This window comes from Pinus tabuliformis, chromosome 2_1, assembly GCF_031772625.1.
Source record: "Pinus tabuliformis cultivar Carrire ecotype Pingquan chromosome 2_1, CPIR1, whole genome shotgun sequence".
Taxonomy (NCBI): Eukaryota; Viridiplantae; Streptophyta; class Pinopsida; order Pinales; family Pinaceae; genus Pinus; species Pinus tabuliformis.
In genome coordinates, this window is record NC_142299.1 from 844,938,890 (window position 1) to 844,957,259 (window position 18,370).

General features: G+C 38.0%; 1 protein-coding gene across 6 annotated transcripts in view; it reads right to left on the reverse strand.

Moving 5' to 3' along the window:
* Positions 1 to 18,370, reverse strand: part of LOC149203292 (DNA-directed RNA polymerase III subunit 1-like) — a 450,745-nt gene that overhangs the window by 186,300 nt on the left and 246,075 nt on the right. For all 6 annotated transcript variants that reach the window (XM_089403379.1, XM_089403376.1, XM_089403378.1 and 3 more), the window contains exons 19-20: positions 12,382 to 12,585; positions 11,943 to 12,218 (exon numbers count right to left, since the gene is read on the reverse strand). In XM_089403379.1, coding sequence (XP_089259505.1) covers positions 11,943 to 12,218; positions 12,382 to 12,585 — 480 coding nt within the window. The remainder of the gene's footprint in view (positions 1 to 11,942; positions 12,219 to 12,381; positions 12,586 to 18,370) is intronic.

Here is an 18,370-nt window from a genome sequence, read left to right on the forward strand (position 1 = left end):
GAAGATTACAATATCTTTCATTCTCATCCTTCGAAATATTTGGGTAAATTCAAAATTTTTAATTAAATGCATTTTAATTAACTCAAAAATAAAAAATTTGAGTTAATTTCCCCAAAAATTTGACTTTGACTTAACCCCTAGGGATCAAAGGTTTAAAATTTAGCAAAATAATTAATCTACCTTAGTCCCAAGACCTTTTATAGTTTAATTTTTAAGGACCGACGAATTTTGCCTTCGGAGACTTTAAATTTACCTAAGACTTAGAATTAATTAAATTTCAGGCTTAGGATTTTATTTAATTTTTTTCCAGAAAAATTAATTAATTAACCTATTCGGGTATAAATTATTTTTCCAACCCTCAAAACACTTTACATCATGATTTTAATATTTTTTACATCATAAGGGGGAAAGCCCATTTGTAAAAGACCCTCACAAACCACCCATTTCTGCGATAGAAATATAATCCAACAAACCAAGCAATATATAACAAAATAACCTAACCAAATAGTTAGGATTATTCCTAAATCACTTTTACATAGACCCGATCTAAAACACTAGGATTTGCCAAAGATCCTAGCGACAAAATCCATTCCAGCTTTGGGGTAAGACAGGAGGAAAACTGTGTTGTCCATCTGAGAATGGATCCGTGAGACAAAAAACCTCCCAAAATGGAAATCGTCACTAGAAAAGTAATTTTACCTAGGTCGTTACATACATGACACAGATCTGCTGAAATTATTTACATTATACACATGGAAAAAGGGTTTACATAACATCTTGGATGTCAAGTTGATGATGATCGTTGGACGGCACAAATACATCAATCAAGTGTTATCCCTTGTGTGAAAAAAGGGGTTGTATTGCTATGGGTCGTTGACACGTAGTGGTCAACAAGCTGATTTGTAGTTGCCAAGGCTGACTTGTACTTTGAAGGTTTCCAAGACTTTCTAGACTCAATAAATTCTTTGACAAGGTATATTTTTCCCGGAAGGGTCTTATAATCATGGTGTTGACTCTCTTGACTCATGACAATAAATCCTATCACCTAACAAACCCTAGAAGCATGAAGAACATGCTTTTGGCTAGAATACTATTAGCAAGATATACATATTGAAATGAGTACAATAACAATTATGAAGAACAAAACTAGTTACATTTCTAACATTTAGCACTGGGTCATTAAGATCCATGTTGGCTAATGCTTTACGGACATACACAAAATTGACAAAAAAATTGAAAAAAAATCAAGATGCAATGCTTTTTACTTTGGAATTTTAGTGGGGCACGTGTCCTAAAATCACGACACGTTAGGTATGTTGATTCTTTTAGTAGCTTGTGATGTACTCCTAGCCCTAGGGTTTGGGGATTGGAGGACAAAGCATCACAAGAGTCACTTGTGGGCTTGGAACCCAAGGTATTGGTTTTGCACCCATCAAGATTTGGGCCAAAACCATGAGCACATTTTGACATGTGATGGATAAGGATGATGGCTCTCGGCGAGACTAATCTAATGCAATGAGAATCATCTGATTCTGAGTAGTAGAAAGGGAGATATGAATTTTTGAAGGTCATGAGTGGGGTTTCACCTTAAGTGTCAAGGTTGACTTGTGCCAAATAAGCCTCTTGACAAGTTGGACAGCCCAAGAATGACGTTGGAGGAGCCCGTCTATTAGTGTATAAATATAAGGAGTTGGAGGACACTTTAGGCATCCAACAAGTGCAACATAAAGGTAGTGTTTAGGAGCTAAGGAACTCGGCCAAGGGTGCAAATAAATTTGTGTTGAGGCCGCGGGAAGGAGGCAACTTCAGCGAGGAAAAGAAGGCATCGTCGAGCCTTCTAGTATCTGTTTTTGAAGTGAATAACTTTGATAATAAACAAGGTTAAATAAATATATATTAATAAATTGAATGATGATTGTTTACAGTGAAGGTCCCTGGCTTATATATCGCCATGGGCACCCTTTGGAGAAAGGGCATGATCTTATGATCGTGCCCTTTCGTCTAACTAACCTAAAATTTAAATAATTTTTACATAACATTTCCTTCCTCTCGAAAAAATGCTTTGTCCTCAAAGCATACGTAACGACAGATATTGTTGACAAAATGATTCATTCTCCCAAGAAGCTTCTTCTTCGGGTAAGTCCTTCCACTTGATCAGATATTCCTTGATTGTACGATGTCGAAGCTTTCTTTCTCTAGCAGATAAAATACCTTTTGGTTCTAGAATGACCCTTCCCTCATCATCCAAGGATGGAAGCGTTGTTTGCGCTGATTGATGGTCGCCTAGTGCCCTTTTAAGACAGGAGACATGGAAGACGTTGTGAACACAACTTTTCTCTGGGAGGTTTAAACCATACGCAACTTGGCTAATCTTTTTGTTGATCTGATAAGGTCCATAGAACTTTGGTGCCAATTTGTTTTTTCCTTTCTATTTTAAGGATAATTGTTTGTATGGTTGGAGCTTAACAAACACCCATTCTCTGAATTCAAACTCTCTTTAGGTTATGTTTCAGTCTACTTGTTGCTTCATACGATTCCTTGCATTATTCAAGTTTTCTTTTAATATTTGGACGATTTTTTGGGTTTCTTCTAGTTGATCTTTAACAACAGGTAGATTTGTCTGGACAACAGCTAGATCCTTCCATTTTGGGGGTTCATACCCATACAAAGCTTGGAATGGCATCATTTTTGCTGACGTATGATAAGTAGAATTGTACCACCACTCAGCGATATGTAATCATTGAGCCCACTTATTTTGTTTTTATGTAGCGTAGCAATGTAGGTAGGCCTCCAAACCTTTATTGACAACATTTATTTGTCCATCTGTTTGAGTATGATAAGCGTAACTCATATTTAGGTAGGTTCCTATGTGATTGAACAACTCCTTCCAGAAATTACCCTTGAATTTGGCATCTCTATCACTCACAATGACTCTCAGAAAACCGTGTAACTTATATATATTTTTGCAAAATATTTCAGCAATTTCTTTCGCTGAGTATGATTTCTTTATTGCCATAAAGTGAGCATATTTGGTGAGTCTGTCGACTACTATGAAAATCTTGTCCTTGCCTTCAAATACTGGTAATCCTTCAATAAAGTCCATCGAAATTTCTTCCCATTTCTGATTTGGAATGTTTTGAAGGGTGAAGTAATCCCAGTGTCGTAATATTTTCATTTTTATTCCTTTGACATGTGTCACACTCTGCTACATACTTCTGAATATTGCGACTCATTCCCTTCCAAAAGAAGGATTAACGTGCATTGTAGTAAGTCTTAAAGAATCCTACATGTCCAACTGACGGTGGGTCATGTGACTCCTTAAGTATCTTACATTTAAACTTGGAATTTGCATTTAGATAGATTCTTCCATTATACCATAGAATATCATTCTTCCACTCAAATTTTGAGTTGTTGGGAAGGTTATTGATTATTTTCGTTATTTCTGGATCCTTGGCATACTCACTTCAAATTTCGTTAAGCCATTCAGGAACAACAACCGAGATTGCAAGTAGTGTTGGTTCTTCATCTTTCCTGGATAAGGCATCTGCTACTACATTGTCTTTTCCTCTTTTATGTAATATTTCCATGTCAAAGGCAGCAATTTTTTCAATCAATTTCTTTTGTTCTTAAGAAAGTGTTTTTTGTTGAAGGAGGTGTTGGAGACTATTATGGTCTGTTCGAATGGAAAACTTACTTCCCAAAAGATATTGCCTCCACTTAGCTAGTGTGTGCATAATAGCGAGCATTTCTTTGTTGTATGTGGACTTGAGGTGTTCTCTTTTATTGAGCTTCCTACTTTCAAAAGCTATTGGATGCCCTTCTTGCATTAATACTGCACCTATACCGAATCCGGAAGCATCACACTCAATGATAAATGGTTTAGAAAAATCTGGTGTTGCCAATACGGGGGCATTAGACATAACTTCCTTTAATTTTTCAAAACACTTTCCTGCTTCCTCATCCCATAGAAATGAATTCTTCTTTAAAAGGTTTGTCAGAGGCGCAGTTATATGTGCATAGTTTTTAATAAACCTTCGGTAGTATCCAGTCAAACCTAAGAACCCTCTTAGCTTGGATACATTAACAGGTTTGGTCCATTCTTTTATAGCTTTGATTTTATTAGGGTCCACCTTTACGCCTTCATGGGATATAATGTGTCCAAGGTATTCTACTTCTTCCTTTCTGAAGGTGCATTTGGATTTTTTTGCATAAAATTGATGCTCTTTTAGTAGTGTAAGAACTTTATCCAGATGTTGTAAGTGCTCTTTCCAAGTTTTACTATAAATTAAAATATCGTCAAAGATTACTAATGCAAACTTCCTAAGATGTGGACGAAATAATTCTTTCATAGTTGCTTGAAACATTGCTAGTTCATTGGTTAACCCAAACGACATTACTTTAAATTCATAGTGACCTTCGTGTGTTCGAAATGTCGTTTTTGGAACGTCTTCCAATCTGATCCTGATTTGATAGTAGCCTGACCTTAAGTCCAATTTTGAGAAGTATTTTGCGCCATGTAGCTCATCCAACATTTCGTCGATAAATGGAATTGGGAACTTGTTTTTAATTGTTATTTTGTTCAATCCTCTATAATCAATGTATAGCCTGAATGAACCATCCTTCTTCCTTACTAATACCACTAGAGCAGCATACGGAGTTTTACATTTCGAGATGATCCCACACTTTAAAAGGTCTTGGATTAATTTCTCAATTTCCATCTTTAGGTGATGTGGATATCGATATGGCTTGATGTTGACGGGGTCTGACCTTGCTTTGACTTCTATCATATGCTCAATTTGCCTATTAGGAGGCATTTTCATAGGTAGGTCTTGAAATACTTTTTCATGCTTCTGAATTAGATCTTGTATCTCTGGTGACTCTTCGTTGGTCATATTTGCAGCTAACATTTCCAATTGGTGACATTGTACTACATAAGCGGGTGCTCCTTTTCGAATCATCTTCATCATCTGAGATGATGATACAATTTGATTCTCTGGTGCTTGGAATCCGTGTAATTTGTACTTCTGACCTCCCCATTTGAATTTTATGAATTGTACTTGATGGTTGGCAGCATAAGTACCTAAGGTTCGTAGCCATTGGATACCTAAGACTACATCTACTCCTCCTAATGGTACCGTGAAGAACGGAGACTCTAAATTAAAGTCTTGAATATGCAATTTGACCTTATGGCATTTCCCCACCTTTTCAATATTCTTACCATCAGCTACCATCACTTTCATGTTTGGTAAGGGAAATGAAAAAATATTGAGTCTCTTTGCCACGGTTGCATCTAAAAAATTGTTTGTGCTACCAGAGTCGATGAGAACCACTACGTTGTTATTCTTTATGTGTCCTTTTAACTTTAAGGTCTGAGGTTGTGATATACCTGTCATAGTTGATAGTGACACTTGCGGAATACTTCCGTCATCTAATTCTGGTGAGAATTCTGGGGCATCTTCTGTATCTTCTATATCAGAGTCTTCACTGTTTGAATCATTAGTTGCTTCACAATTATATAGGTTCTTTGATTCTTTTCCCTTAGCACACCTATGTTTGGGGTCCCACTTCTCACCACAGCGTTTGCATTTGCCTTCTTTTATCCATTGTTTTTCCACACTAGATTTTTCATCTTCACGACGATGTGGTGGAACGTATCTTGAATTGTTCGATTCCATAGACTGGGGTACTCTTCGTCTTGAATATGCTTTTTCCGATTTTGACCAAAATATTTCTTCAAATTTCTTTTTAGCAATTTTTGTTTTTCGTCTTGCTACTTTTGTTGATGTAATGTCATGCATCTCAAGTTCTACTTTTAAATGGGTTTTAAGTCCAGAGATGTATGATTGAATTAGACGAGACTCTGATAACCCAGATACTCGTGTTACTAAGGTCTCCCATTCTTAAGTGTATTCGTCCACACTTCCTTTTTGTCGTAATTTGATGAGTGTTGAAAAGAACTCTTCTTCCTTTACACCTTGGAATATTTTAAAGAATGCATCCTTAAATTTTCTCCAACTAATGGCGTGTGTCGTCTTTTTCCACCACATATACCAATTATATGCTTCTCCTTCCATTTTCATGGATGCGTGCTTGAGCTTTTCGTCGTCATCATTGATGTCATATATCTCAAAGTATTCTTCTACTTTATTTATCCATGCAACATTGTTTTATTCGTTTCCATCGAATTTAGGCATCTCGACTTTTGCCCTTCGCTAGTATGTCGCTAATGGTTGAGCGAAAAAGGGGTGTTGATTGGTAAAGGTATCCCAAAGTTGCTTATTTGCAAGAGTCGCGTTACTAATTTCTTGGTGGGGTGTCGCTGATTTTTTTGGAGATTCAGCTTTATGAGAATCTGTTGATTTTGTTGAGTTTGATGAATAGTGCTCTTGATTTTCTTCATCATTTTCGAGTAGTTGTTCTGGTGTAATATTCGGCTTTCTACACAAGAGATTGAGCATTGCCAAGGCCTGTTTTTGGTTCAATTCGGACTGGTTCTTATTCTGATTCATCTGTTGTTCTATTCGATTCGTCATATCCTGAAGCCTCTTGATATCATTAGACTGCCTACTAAACTTACCCTCGAGATCGCTTAGTCTCGTATTGACATCATCAGAGTTGTTAGTCATCTTATTCTCCACTTCAATCAATTTTTTATTAAAATCGGCCATTGACATTGTCGACATTGAGCGAGTTTGTGGTGGCGTATATTTATCTGCCAGCTTAAATTTTTTTTTTAAATAATTAAACTAAATTAATTAATTTAATTATATGACATAAATTTTTTTAATTAAAAAATTTAATTAATTAAATTAACGTTATATATGTAACTTATAACTTATAACTAAGTTATGTATTATATATACTTATATAGATAATTATATTATATATATATAGATATATATATATATATATATATATATCGTACGCTGCGTAGAGTCACATTTGACTGAACGGTCACCTCCCGTCAGATCGTTTGACCTCTGTGCAGATATCACCACAAGCCTACCGCAATGGAGGAGGGACCACGGTGTGAGTACAGTAGCATCGAAAAGGCGAAAGAAGTGAGGTGGACGTGGGTTGGAGGTGTAGAGGAACGAAGTAGTGGGGGAGCGGGGGTTGACGGATAACAATCGGACGATGGAGCTGGGCAGAACAGCGGGATAGCATGGGTGAAAAAAACAGCGGAAGTGCTAACAATGGGGACGGTTGTGAGAAATGTTGACAAGCCTTGGTGGTAGAAGCGGTGAAAACGTGATAGTAAAAAAAACTTGGAGATAGTGAGTCGAGGATGATTTAGCTCTGATACCAGATGAAGTGAATAACTTCGATAATAAACAGGGTTAAATAAATATTTATTAATAAATTGAATGATGATTGTTTACAGTGAGGGTCCCTGGCTTATAAACCGCCATGGGCACCCTTTGGGGAAAGGGCATGATCTCATGATCTTATGATCATGCCCTTTCATCTAAATAACCTAAAATTTAAATAATTTTTACATAACAGTTTTAAGGGTTGGTTTCTATTGCAGGAAGGCCGAGTGTGTCAAGGGCTAAACGTAGGTCAAAGGCAAGTCTGTTGGGTAGCAAACAAGGTAAGGGAACTATGTTTTGGGTGGGTTGTAGGTGACAGTGACGACTGTGGTAGGCCGCAGGCTTAACCACTTCAAAATAAGGGCAGCATGGAGAGGTTTTGGGGCAGATTTGTGCCCAGAACAACAGTATGTATGTGGAGGACTCTTCCTTAGTAGGGCCGCAGAGATTAAGGGTTGTTTGGGTGCTTGTTTAGGGTTGTTGCAGTGTGCCTATGATGCCCTAACCAGTCACTGTCATAACAACAGCAAAGCAGACTTGGAGCAGCAGTTTATGCCTTGTGTTGGGTCATAGTTTATGACCTATTTTGGATCGATTATTGTAGCAGCCTGTGGGAGCCAATTTGGAGGCTTGATTTGGTGATCGGGAGCCTTCATAGGTGCAGATCTTGCAGTGAAGAATTGGGTGCCATTGGTCTGGTGGATGTGAAAATTTCACTTCTGAAATCCTATTGCAGCAACCGGAAATAATTCTACTAATTGTTAATTAAATTTAACAATTTATTTATTGTGAGCTACAGCGAATACTGAATCAATCACACTGCAACCTACACAAATAAACTGTTGAAGAAATAAACATTGGAAGGAATTCTAGCGCACACATAAAATGACAATTAATTTTGGACAAATGTCCCCGGAAAAACCCAACTCAGGAAAACTGGTGCAGCAACTGAGGGTTTTTATTAAGCAGTAGTGAAAGCTAAGTACAATATTGTGGATGTCAAATACTGGCAATCCTGCAAAGAAAATACAGGCAAAAATTTAGTGAGGAATTTCCCTCACCCCACAGGCAATCTCCCGGCAAAACTTGCCTTCAGAATTCAGCCTTCTGAGTCTCTGTGTCTGCCTCTGCGCTACTCTGCGTAGCTGGCTGGACACCTACCCTTGGACTGGACTCTGATGAAGTCATTTTACCTCCTGCTAAGCCAAAAGACGCTTCTCTGGCACTATGGGATTCCTTCCCGGCCTCTGGAGCTAAAAATGTCAAACTCTCCCAGCAATTCGACCTTGCCTCTAGAGGCTACCACGCTACCCCAGCGTCAGCCTCTAAGTGGTTCCTCTGCCTCTCTGCAAATGCACTCACCAGATCAGGAAATCTTCCTCCAACTTCACTATCCCTGCCCCCCTCTCACTGTTTCAATCTCACTGGCTCTCTCTCCGGCAACTGATTGTTGCTACTCAGCAAATCGATCTGCTCATGAAATTGAACTCTACAAGTGTATTCCCCATCACCACATCGACCTCCTCTTATATTCCTTTGTTAGAGCACCAACGGCCAAGATTAAAACATAATCGATGGCTATGATCACCTTGGAATCGATCTGTGTGAGTTTCTAGAAGATTCACACCATAACTTAATTAATTTTGATTAATTAGTCATATTCCCTAACTTTAGACTTAAGAAATATTTAAAAATGACTAATAATCTAATTAAGTCATCTCTAGGTGGAGTTTCCATAAGCGATTTCTGGATTTCTGAGATATCATTTATTCTAGCTGTTAGCGCTTGAAATTTCACCTCAGGCTGAGAAAGGTAAACTTCAAGGCAACATCAAACCATTTAGCCTCGTAGCTAGCCCTACGGGGCAGGAGAAGGCTCTCTCCGGTCTATCTCGGTAAAATCTTCAATAGATGAGATGACCAATAAGGTAACACTGATTTTAGGCTAGTAAACTGATCAAAAGGTTTGATTTGGGGTTTTTTGGGTTTTTGGTGGCAAATTGAGGAGAGGGCAATTTTGGGTGTGGGGATTGGACACAGTTTCTGCAAGGGGTTCCTTGGGGCGAGGTAGGAGACAGTGTTGATGCCTTTAACTGAGGTGGATGGTCAGGAAAGAAAAATGAAGAGCTAAAGAGAGCAAACAATAGCTTCGAATTCTCTTTAGACAGTAGAAAACATTGAAATTAAACAAACTTAAAAGCAGAGCATGGCAGGCATGAATTCTTACTTTAACACTTCATTTGTTTAATGTGCAGAAGTAAAAGAAAGGGAAATGAATCACATAACAAGTTTACAAGTACATTGAGAAACACACCATCAACACATGAGTCCACAAGAATCCCAAAGAGGACTGCAAAACCCTGGTCTTCCTTAGCCAAAAATTGCAGAGATACAGTGAATAATACAATGATAGCTTCTCCCTCAAGAGTCCAACCATCCAACCTGAAGTGTAGAGGGCCTACCTCGAACAATCTTGAAGATTTGAGGGAGTTTGAACGGTTTCGAATTGAATTTGCAGGGGAAACCTTGACGGGTCGCGCGCCACGCCCAACGGGTCGCGCGCGCTTGACGGGTCGCGCCCGTTACAAAATGCACTGCGGAAATGGCGCTGACGGGTCGCGCACATGTCCTGAGCCCGAATTCGACCAGACTTTGCCCAAAACTCTTGAATACTTGCTCACTCTCACTCCTCAATGCCTTGGATGCACAATGAGAGTAAAAGGAGGGAGATTGAGTGTTTATAGGTTTCATTTGAAAAAATTTCATGCTCAAACCCACTTTCTAAAGTTTTCTCATTGACACTTTTTAAAACTGACTTTTTGGCTTCCTTTGTCCTGAAATTGACTCTTTTAGTGCTTTGACTTGATTCTTTTTGCAGGGAGATCATCTGAGGGATCTTGGCAAGGGGACCAGGGTTACTGCTGCCCTTTTGAAGTCTTTTTGAAATTTCATCACCTTTTACAAAAATTTAAAATGACCTTGGGTTTAAAAACAGAGTTTTTAAATCCAAGGTGAAAATGAACTGTACAAGATAAGAATATCAAAGAAACATCTTTACAATCCTCCCTCTGGCTTGCTAAGCACTTATGAACTTTCAGAGACATGACCTTGTACAGATAAATGACCAAAACCCTAGACCTAGGAATTGACTTCAAGACAAAACAAGACAAGCTTTGAAAGAGCTTAATGACTGATATGACCTGATCCAGCAATGCCAAGAGGGGCACAAAGACACCAGCTCCTCCATCAGGGTTATGGCATGCCTAATGGAATGCAAAACATGACACTGATGAGACACCTACCTATGCAAATGCAAAGAGTTTTGATCATTGATGGAGGGCTCAAGACTGACTCTAACACTAGCCTCTCCACAAAATGTCGTGGCTAGAACACATCCGATGCTACAAAAACTAACAGTGGAGGGCATCATCTTGGCTACCCAAAGCAGTCCTAGACAAGCTATCTTGAAGTGGCGAAGAAGAGTTCGAAATTGGTGTCGAAAGTGCAACACTTTGATGGACAAAAGTGACTGCTAGCCTAGCAGATTGGAGCTTGGGAATTAGCCAAACTAGAGAGAAAATTGGATCAGCTTGTGTACATGCAGCAGAAGTGACTTGAAACAATGCTTGGTGGCATCCCTACTGGAGTCTCAATGTGTTGTCCTTTGAAGGACTAAGGGGCAACTAGTGAGCAGTTCGGGAGCAAAGGACCAGCAGGACAAGATACAACATAGAAGCTGCAGCGAAGTTTTCCATTGTATCTAGTATACCATAGATTGTTGTATTATTTAGATTGGCTTAATATAACGAAGATTGGGTTGTACATTATTGTACAATATTTGTTAAAAATTGTGTATACTTGTGCGCATGTAATTTACTGCTTTATATTTTCTGTTGTGCAAAGTAATTCTTGTTGAGATTCTTGGTTTGGTAGTGTCAGAGATTTTAAGATTCTAACCTAGACCCAAGATCGTGGAAATTCAACAAGGTAATGAGTCCAACACATCCCAAACACCTATCTTGATTTTAGGACACATTCAAAAACATGTCAGACACATTTTATGGGTTGTGTTGTGTCCGACACACAAAATACGGGACACGGGGCCCCTAATGACGTGTCCTATGACTTAGCTCACACATCTAGGTTCATGCTTCATAATCCCATGAGAAAAAGCAACTTGAATGCTCAAGGTTGATGCAGCTTTTATAAAAAGGGGAAAAAACCAAGATATAAAGTTCAAAATACAAAAGAAAATGAATGGATATGAATGATAAGTCAAAAGCCAAAGTAAAGCTTGAGCTCTACCCCCTCACTATGAAGTCATTGCCCCAAGTCCCGCACAATGATCTACATACAAAACTCTATATTAAGAACTCATAAATTTTATGTGAAGCGGCAGGTCAAGACTGAAGAGTACATGTCATGTTCACCAAATAATAACCAATTCACACTGCTACTAAATAGAAAAGATTACATTAAGAGCAAAATAACTAAATAATAGCATAATCAATTACTTAAGACAGCATAGATTGTGCTAAATGGGAACCTTCAAGAGGGTTTTGGCTTGGAATAATGGTCACCTGTGCTTCAAACTATTTCAAACACAACTGTGCTTGAAGGATGGGCTTACCTGAAATTGCCGAGGAGTTAAGCCAGAAATCTCTGCTGCAATTCGTTCCAAAACTGAAGAGCCATGTTCACCATTGGCATCCATGGGCAACCCAAGTAGAGATCTAGTGTGTCTTATAGAAGAAATGCACTTTCCAAAAAATTCTGACAGTGAACGACTAAAGGCAGCAGAGCAACCTCCTTCAAGTTGCATGTCATGCATTAGCAATCTATCTTCTACTTTCCTTGAAATTTCAACCAGAGATAATGCACAAGATCCTTTTCGAGGACATGTAGCCTACAGAAAAGTTGTAACAATGTGTAAAGTACTTAAACAATCTAAACCAAAAGCTCAATACAGAGAATCTTTCCTCGTTGCATGGTAATCAACAAAATGTGATAGGAATTATACAATAAATATTTGTAGCTCAAACCTCGTATATGTTGAATAAACTACTGACCTTTGTTTTCATTAGTAAACGATCCATATTTAAGGGAGCGCCATCGTTTCCTTCCATATGAGCTGGGTCCATACCATCATCCCCATATAAAAGCTGGACAATCCCACCACTTGCATTGCGTACTGTCCCATCATAGTGAGTTGAAAGGTCTTCCAAGGCTTTCATCAATCTTCGAGACATATATCCTGTCTCAGCCGTTTTCACCTGATAAAATCCAGAGAACTAATATTAGTAGTGAACAAAATACTGCATGCTTTGTTGATGTATTTTTCATTCAACTTTGTGGAATCAAGACCCATTGAAATTTTCATATCTTATACCTAAGGAGACTGTTCCCTTTTCATATTGGAATTGTCCAAATCAACAACAATAAATTAAGAAATACTGTTTCAAAGCAACTCCGAGTCAATAACCTTCCTGCAACTCAGAAAAATTAGATAGACCACAACAACAACCTATGCCTTAAACATATTTGGAAATCTACATCATCTCTGAAATCTTAGCATTGCAAATCATAATTACAAAAGGACAAATATCTCTTACGCGTTCAGGACCCTTTTAGCATTAGGTCTTTATGCCTATATTCGTATTATATTGTATTTAATAAAGTGTTGTTTTATATAACAGTCACCCAGTAAATATATACGAACAATAACCAAAGACAACTTCTAACTCATGAGTCATGCCTCAATGTAATAATCGATGATCAATACAATCATTGGGCATTATTTGTGTTCAAAATATCTCCTCTCTTATATATGTGTATTTGTAACTAGCAGTGGTATCAAAGCACCAAGATTCAAGTAGGATTAGAGAACAAGATTCAATTGGGACAGGAGGACGAAGGCATTCAAAGAGAATATAAAATAAGAAAATTTTATTAATGTCCAAATACTGACCACTGAAGTAGGTCAATAGGACTGTCAAATACAATGATGCTCATATAAAGCAGGAATTCAAAAATGGCTCCAAGCAAGATGCATAAATTAAGCTGCTGATCACAGCTAAAGCATGAGAACTAAAAGTCCAGATACTAAGTGCAGATCTGAATGAAGGATGTACAATGTGCAAGGATAAAAAATCTGGAGTGCTTCAAAGGCCAGTTTATCAAGATCCAATAGAGCTAGCTGCCCTAACATCCAAGGCCAAGTGGAGAAACTCAAGATAGAAGACTGTCTGGACAAAACCCTTGACAAGGATCTGGACTGTGTACTGCACTGCAGCATAGAAGAAAATTGACCACCACTGGGGCTTGGGTGATCTTGTCTGACTGCTAGGATCGGATCTGGACTGACAATGTCACTGAGGCCTCCAGGAGGTGGGGATAGTCATACGAGCTTGCACTGAATGTGAGATATTTATACCAGGCATCAGAAGAGAAACAACTTAAGACATGAAAAGAGCTATTCACGAAGATTGAGTCACAAAGATTTATCACAACGTCAAGACATAAATCAAAAACAGACAGGCATGATCTCCCTAGAGAAAACATTGTGAAGCCACAAACAAGAGAAATTTTTTGCTGCCAAATAAACAAAGATGCTAGAAGATTGCACAAACAGACAAAGACAATGATGCCAAATGCACAAACACAAGAGAGCACTACATGAAAACAAAGGCAAGACTGCACAAAGACATTACCAAGCATCTTTTTGGCTGACAGACATCAATCAGTCTATAGGCAGCAGAGAAACAAAAGAGCGCTGTTGAAAATTGGCAGCTTCAGTTAGAATTTCATCGGGCAAATTATGGAGAAAATTCATATTTGTGGGTTTGACCAGGTCACCCTGAGACCATAAAGTTTTTTGATGAAGTGGATATCGATACAGTTAGATGTTGATGGGACTTGATCCTTCTATAACTTCTATTGTATGCTCAATTTCTCTTTTAGGAGGCATCTTCATTCGGAGGTCTTGGAATAATTTTTCGTGCTTTTGAATTAGCTCCTGGACTTCTAGTGCCTCTTCGTTGACCAAATTTGAAGTTAACATTTCTAATTAATGACATTGTACTACATAAGCTGGTGCTCCCTTCCAAATCATTTTCATCATCTGGGATGATGATACAATTTGATTCTCCGGTGGCTGGAATCCATATAACTTGTACTTCTGCACTTCCCATTTAAATTTTATAAATTGTTTTTGATGGTTGGCATAGTAAGTGCCCAGGGTTTGTAGCCATTGGATACCTAAGACCACATCCACTTCTCCTAATGGTACAGTGTAGAACGGAGATTCTCAATTATAGTCTTGAATCTGCAATTTAACTTTATGGCATTTCCCTACGTTTTCAATTTTCTTACTATCAGCTACCATAACCTTCATGTTGGGTAAGGGAAATGTGAAAATGTTGAGCCTTTTTGCCATGGTTGAGTCTAAAAAATTGTGGGTGCTACCGCTATCGACCAAAACCATTACATTGTTCTTCTTGATATGTCCTTTTAATTTTAATGTTTGGGGCCGTGATATACCTGTCATGGCTGATAATGATACCTATGGAATACTCTCATCATCTACTTCTGGAGAAAATTGTGGTGAATCTTCAATTTCTTCTACGTCGGATTCTTCATTGTCTGAATCATTGGTTGCTTCACATGTATACAGGTTCTTGGTTTCTTTCCCTTTAACACATCTACGTCTCGGGTCCATTTCGACTGCACACATCACTCTGTCTGCTGTCAACACACCTATGTCTGTTATTTCTTTCCGACAATCCACCAAAACACGTATTCCCTTCCGACAATCCACCAAAACACGTATTCCCTTCCAACAATGAGCTATCCCCGATTTCCCTGTCCGTTGCGTGCATATTTATCCATCGACCGACCCCACAGTTGTTCACTGCTTGTGTGAATACTCATCTATCGACCGACCCTTAGATGGTGGCACCATGGAACGTCATACAATTATCCGTATCTGCTGCATGCATATTTATTTGTCGAATGACCCCACTGTTGTCCACTGTGTGCGTGAATACTCATCTATCTACCGACCCTTGGACGTTGGCACCATTTAACGTCATACAATTATATAGTATAAAGTCAAAATACTATATAGTATTAAAAAAATATTTAATTAATTAATTTAATTTAATTATTTAAAAATATATATATATATATATATATATATGTAATTGTTTAATTAAAAAAAAAAGGATCAAGTTAAGAAAAGTTAAAGCTGGATAAGTATACTCCACCACACCCAATCAATGGCTTCATCAATGTCGATGGCCAATTTCAATAAAAGATCGATAGATCTTGAGATGAAGGTGATCAGACATCGCGAGCAAATATAGGTGCTCTAAGATACATCAAAGAGAATAGAGACTCAGCTCAAGTAGAACCATAATGAATTTAAAAGGGATCATGCAACCCTTTCAAATACGGTGAATCTAAAGATTCTAAATCATAATCAAGTAATGGTGATGTTGACCTATATATGTGACAAGTTGAAGATTACACCTGATCAAATACCCCAAAATAATGAAGCTACTCAACATCTCAATTCTCTAGATTCGTCAAACTCGTCAGACTCACATGAGAAACCCGAGTCTCCAAAAGCATCGTCCATACCCCATCAACAAAATAATAACACGAATTTTCAAAATGTGCATCTCTAGAATTAGTTCTCAAATATGCAGCATGTGAATCAATACCCTCTCTTTACTCCAACAATTGCGACATATCAACGAAGATAAAAACTTGAACTCTCCAAATTTCATGGTAACGAAAAGTGCAGTATTGCATGGCTCAATAAAGCAGAAGAATATTTCGAGATTTACGGTATTGACAATGATGACAAAAAGATCAGGCATGCATCCATGCGAATGGAAGGCGAAGCATATAATTGGTATATGTGGTGGAAAAAGACGACACTTGCTATCAACTAGAGAAAATTCAAAAATGCATTATTTAAAAGATTTCAAAGTGTCAAGGAAGAAGAGTTCTTCTCAGCGCTCACCACACTACAACAAAAAAGAAGATCTGGACGAATACACTCGAGAATGGGAAACTTTAGCTACATGAGTACCTGGATTATCAAAAACTGGTCTAATTCAATCGTACACCACGAGACTTAAACCCCATCTCCAAGTTGAACATGAGCTTCATGACATCACTTCTATAGAATTAGCAAGAAAGAAGGCAAAAGCTGCTGAAAAGAAGCACGAAAAGATGCAATGGCCAAAATTTGAAAGAGTATATTCGAGACAAAGATTTTCCCAAGCTACAAACACAGATAACACAAAATAAGTTCCACCACATCTTCGTGAAGGAGGAAAAACTAACTTGGAAATGCAAAGAATGAGAGAGGGCAAGTGCAAACGTTGCGAAGAAAAATGGGATCCTAAACATAGGTGTGCTAAAGGAAAAGATACCAAAAACCTATATAAATGTGAAGCAACTAACGATACAGACAGTGATGAATCAGACATAGAAGAAATCAAAGACTCCAAAATTCTCTCCAGAACTAGATAACGAGAATATTCTGCAAGTACCATTATCGGCCACGACAAATATATCACAACCCCAGACATTAAAAGGACATATCAAGAAGAGAAATGTAATGGTAATGATTGATACTGGTAGCACTCACAACTTTTCGGACTCAACATTTTCACATTTCCCTTGCCCAACATGAAGGTTATGGTATTGATGGTAAGAAAATTGAAAAAGTAGGAAAATGGCATAAAGTCAAATTACAGATTCAAGACTATAATCTAGAATCTCCATTCTACATTGTACCATTAGGAGTGGATGTCGTCCTAGGCATCCAATGGCTTCAAATCCTAGGCATTTACTCTGCCAACCATTAGAAGAAATTTATAAAATTTAAACGGGAAGGGCATAAATACAAGTTATATGTGTTTCAGCCACTTGAGAATCAAATTGTGTCATCATCCCAGATGATGAAAATGATTCGGAAAGGAGCACCTGCTTATGTAGTACAATGTCATCAATTAGAAATGTTAACTTCAAATCGGGTCAACGAAGAACCACCAGAAGTCCAAGAGCTAATTCACAAGCACGAAAATGCCTTCCAAGACCTTCTAATGAAGATGCCTCCTAAAAGAGAAATCGAGCATACAGTAGAAGTCAAAGCGGGATCAAATCCCATCAACATCAAACCATATCGATATCCATATCATCAGAAAACTGAAATTGAGAGGCTAGTCCAAGATATTTTAAAGTGTAGCATCATCGCAAAATGTAGAAGTCTATATGTTGCTCCAGTTGTATTATTTTGAAATAAAGATGGATCATTCAAATTATGCATCGATTATCAAGGACTAAACAAAATAACAATTAAAAACAAGTTTCCAATTCCTTTTATTGATGAAATGTTGGATGAACTACATGGCGCTAGATACTTCTCAAAGTTGGACTTAAGGTCAGGGTATTACCAAATCAGAGTAAGGGTGGAAGACATAGCAGAAACGGCATTCCGAACACATGAAGGTCATTACGAGTTTAAAGTAATTCCTTTTGGGTTAACCAATGCACCAACAACATTCCAAGCTACTATGAATTGTTGATTTTAGGTAGCATCGAATGTGCTCTAGCCTTGAAATTTGGTGGAGAGGCTAGGGCACATGAGATCGCCAAGACTCAGAAATCGTTTGGAGAAATTCCACCCCGATGAGGAGTTATTAAAATAATTAATATTTTTAATGGGTTCCTAAGTCTAACCAATGCGCTGCATGTGCCAGGATTTGGGATGAACTTACTCTCCGTATCTCAACTTCAAAACAAGGGCTATGTTGTTTTCTTCATTAAGGAGAAAGTATGTGTCAAACACCCGAGTTGGAAAAGGAAGGCCTAGATTGGAATCAAAAGTAACAGGCTATATAGATTACAGCTAGAATCTCCAATGGCACTGATAGGCAGCAATGGAGATGAACTTTAAATATTGGAATGAACTATGGCATAGGAGGATGGGACACTTACACCATGGGGCTCTAAGAATTCTCAGGAAAACAATATCAAGAGTTC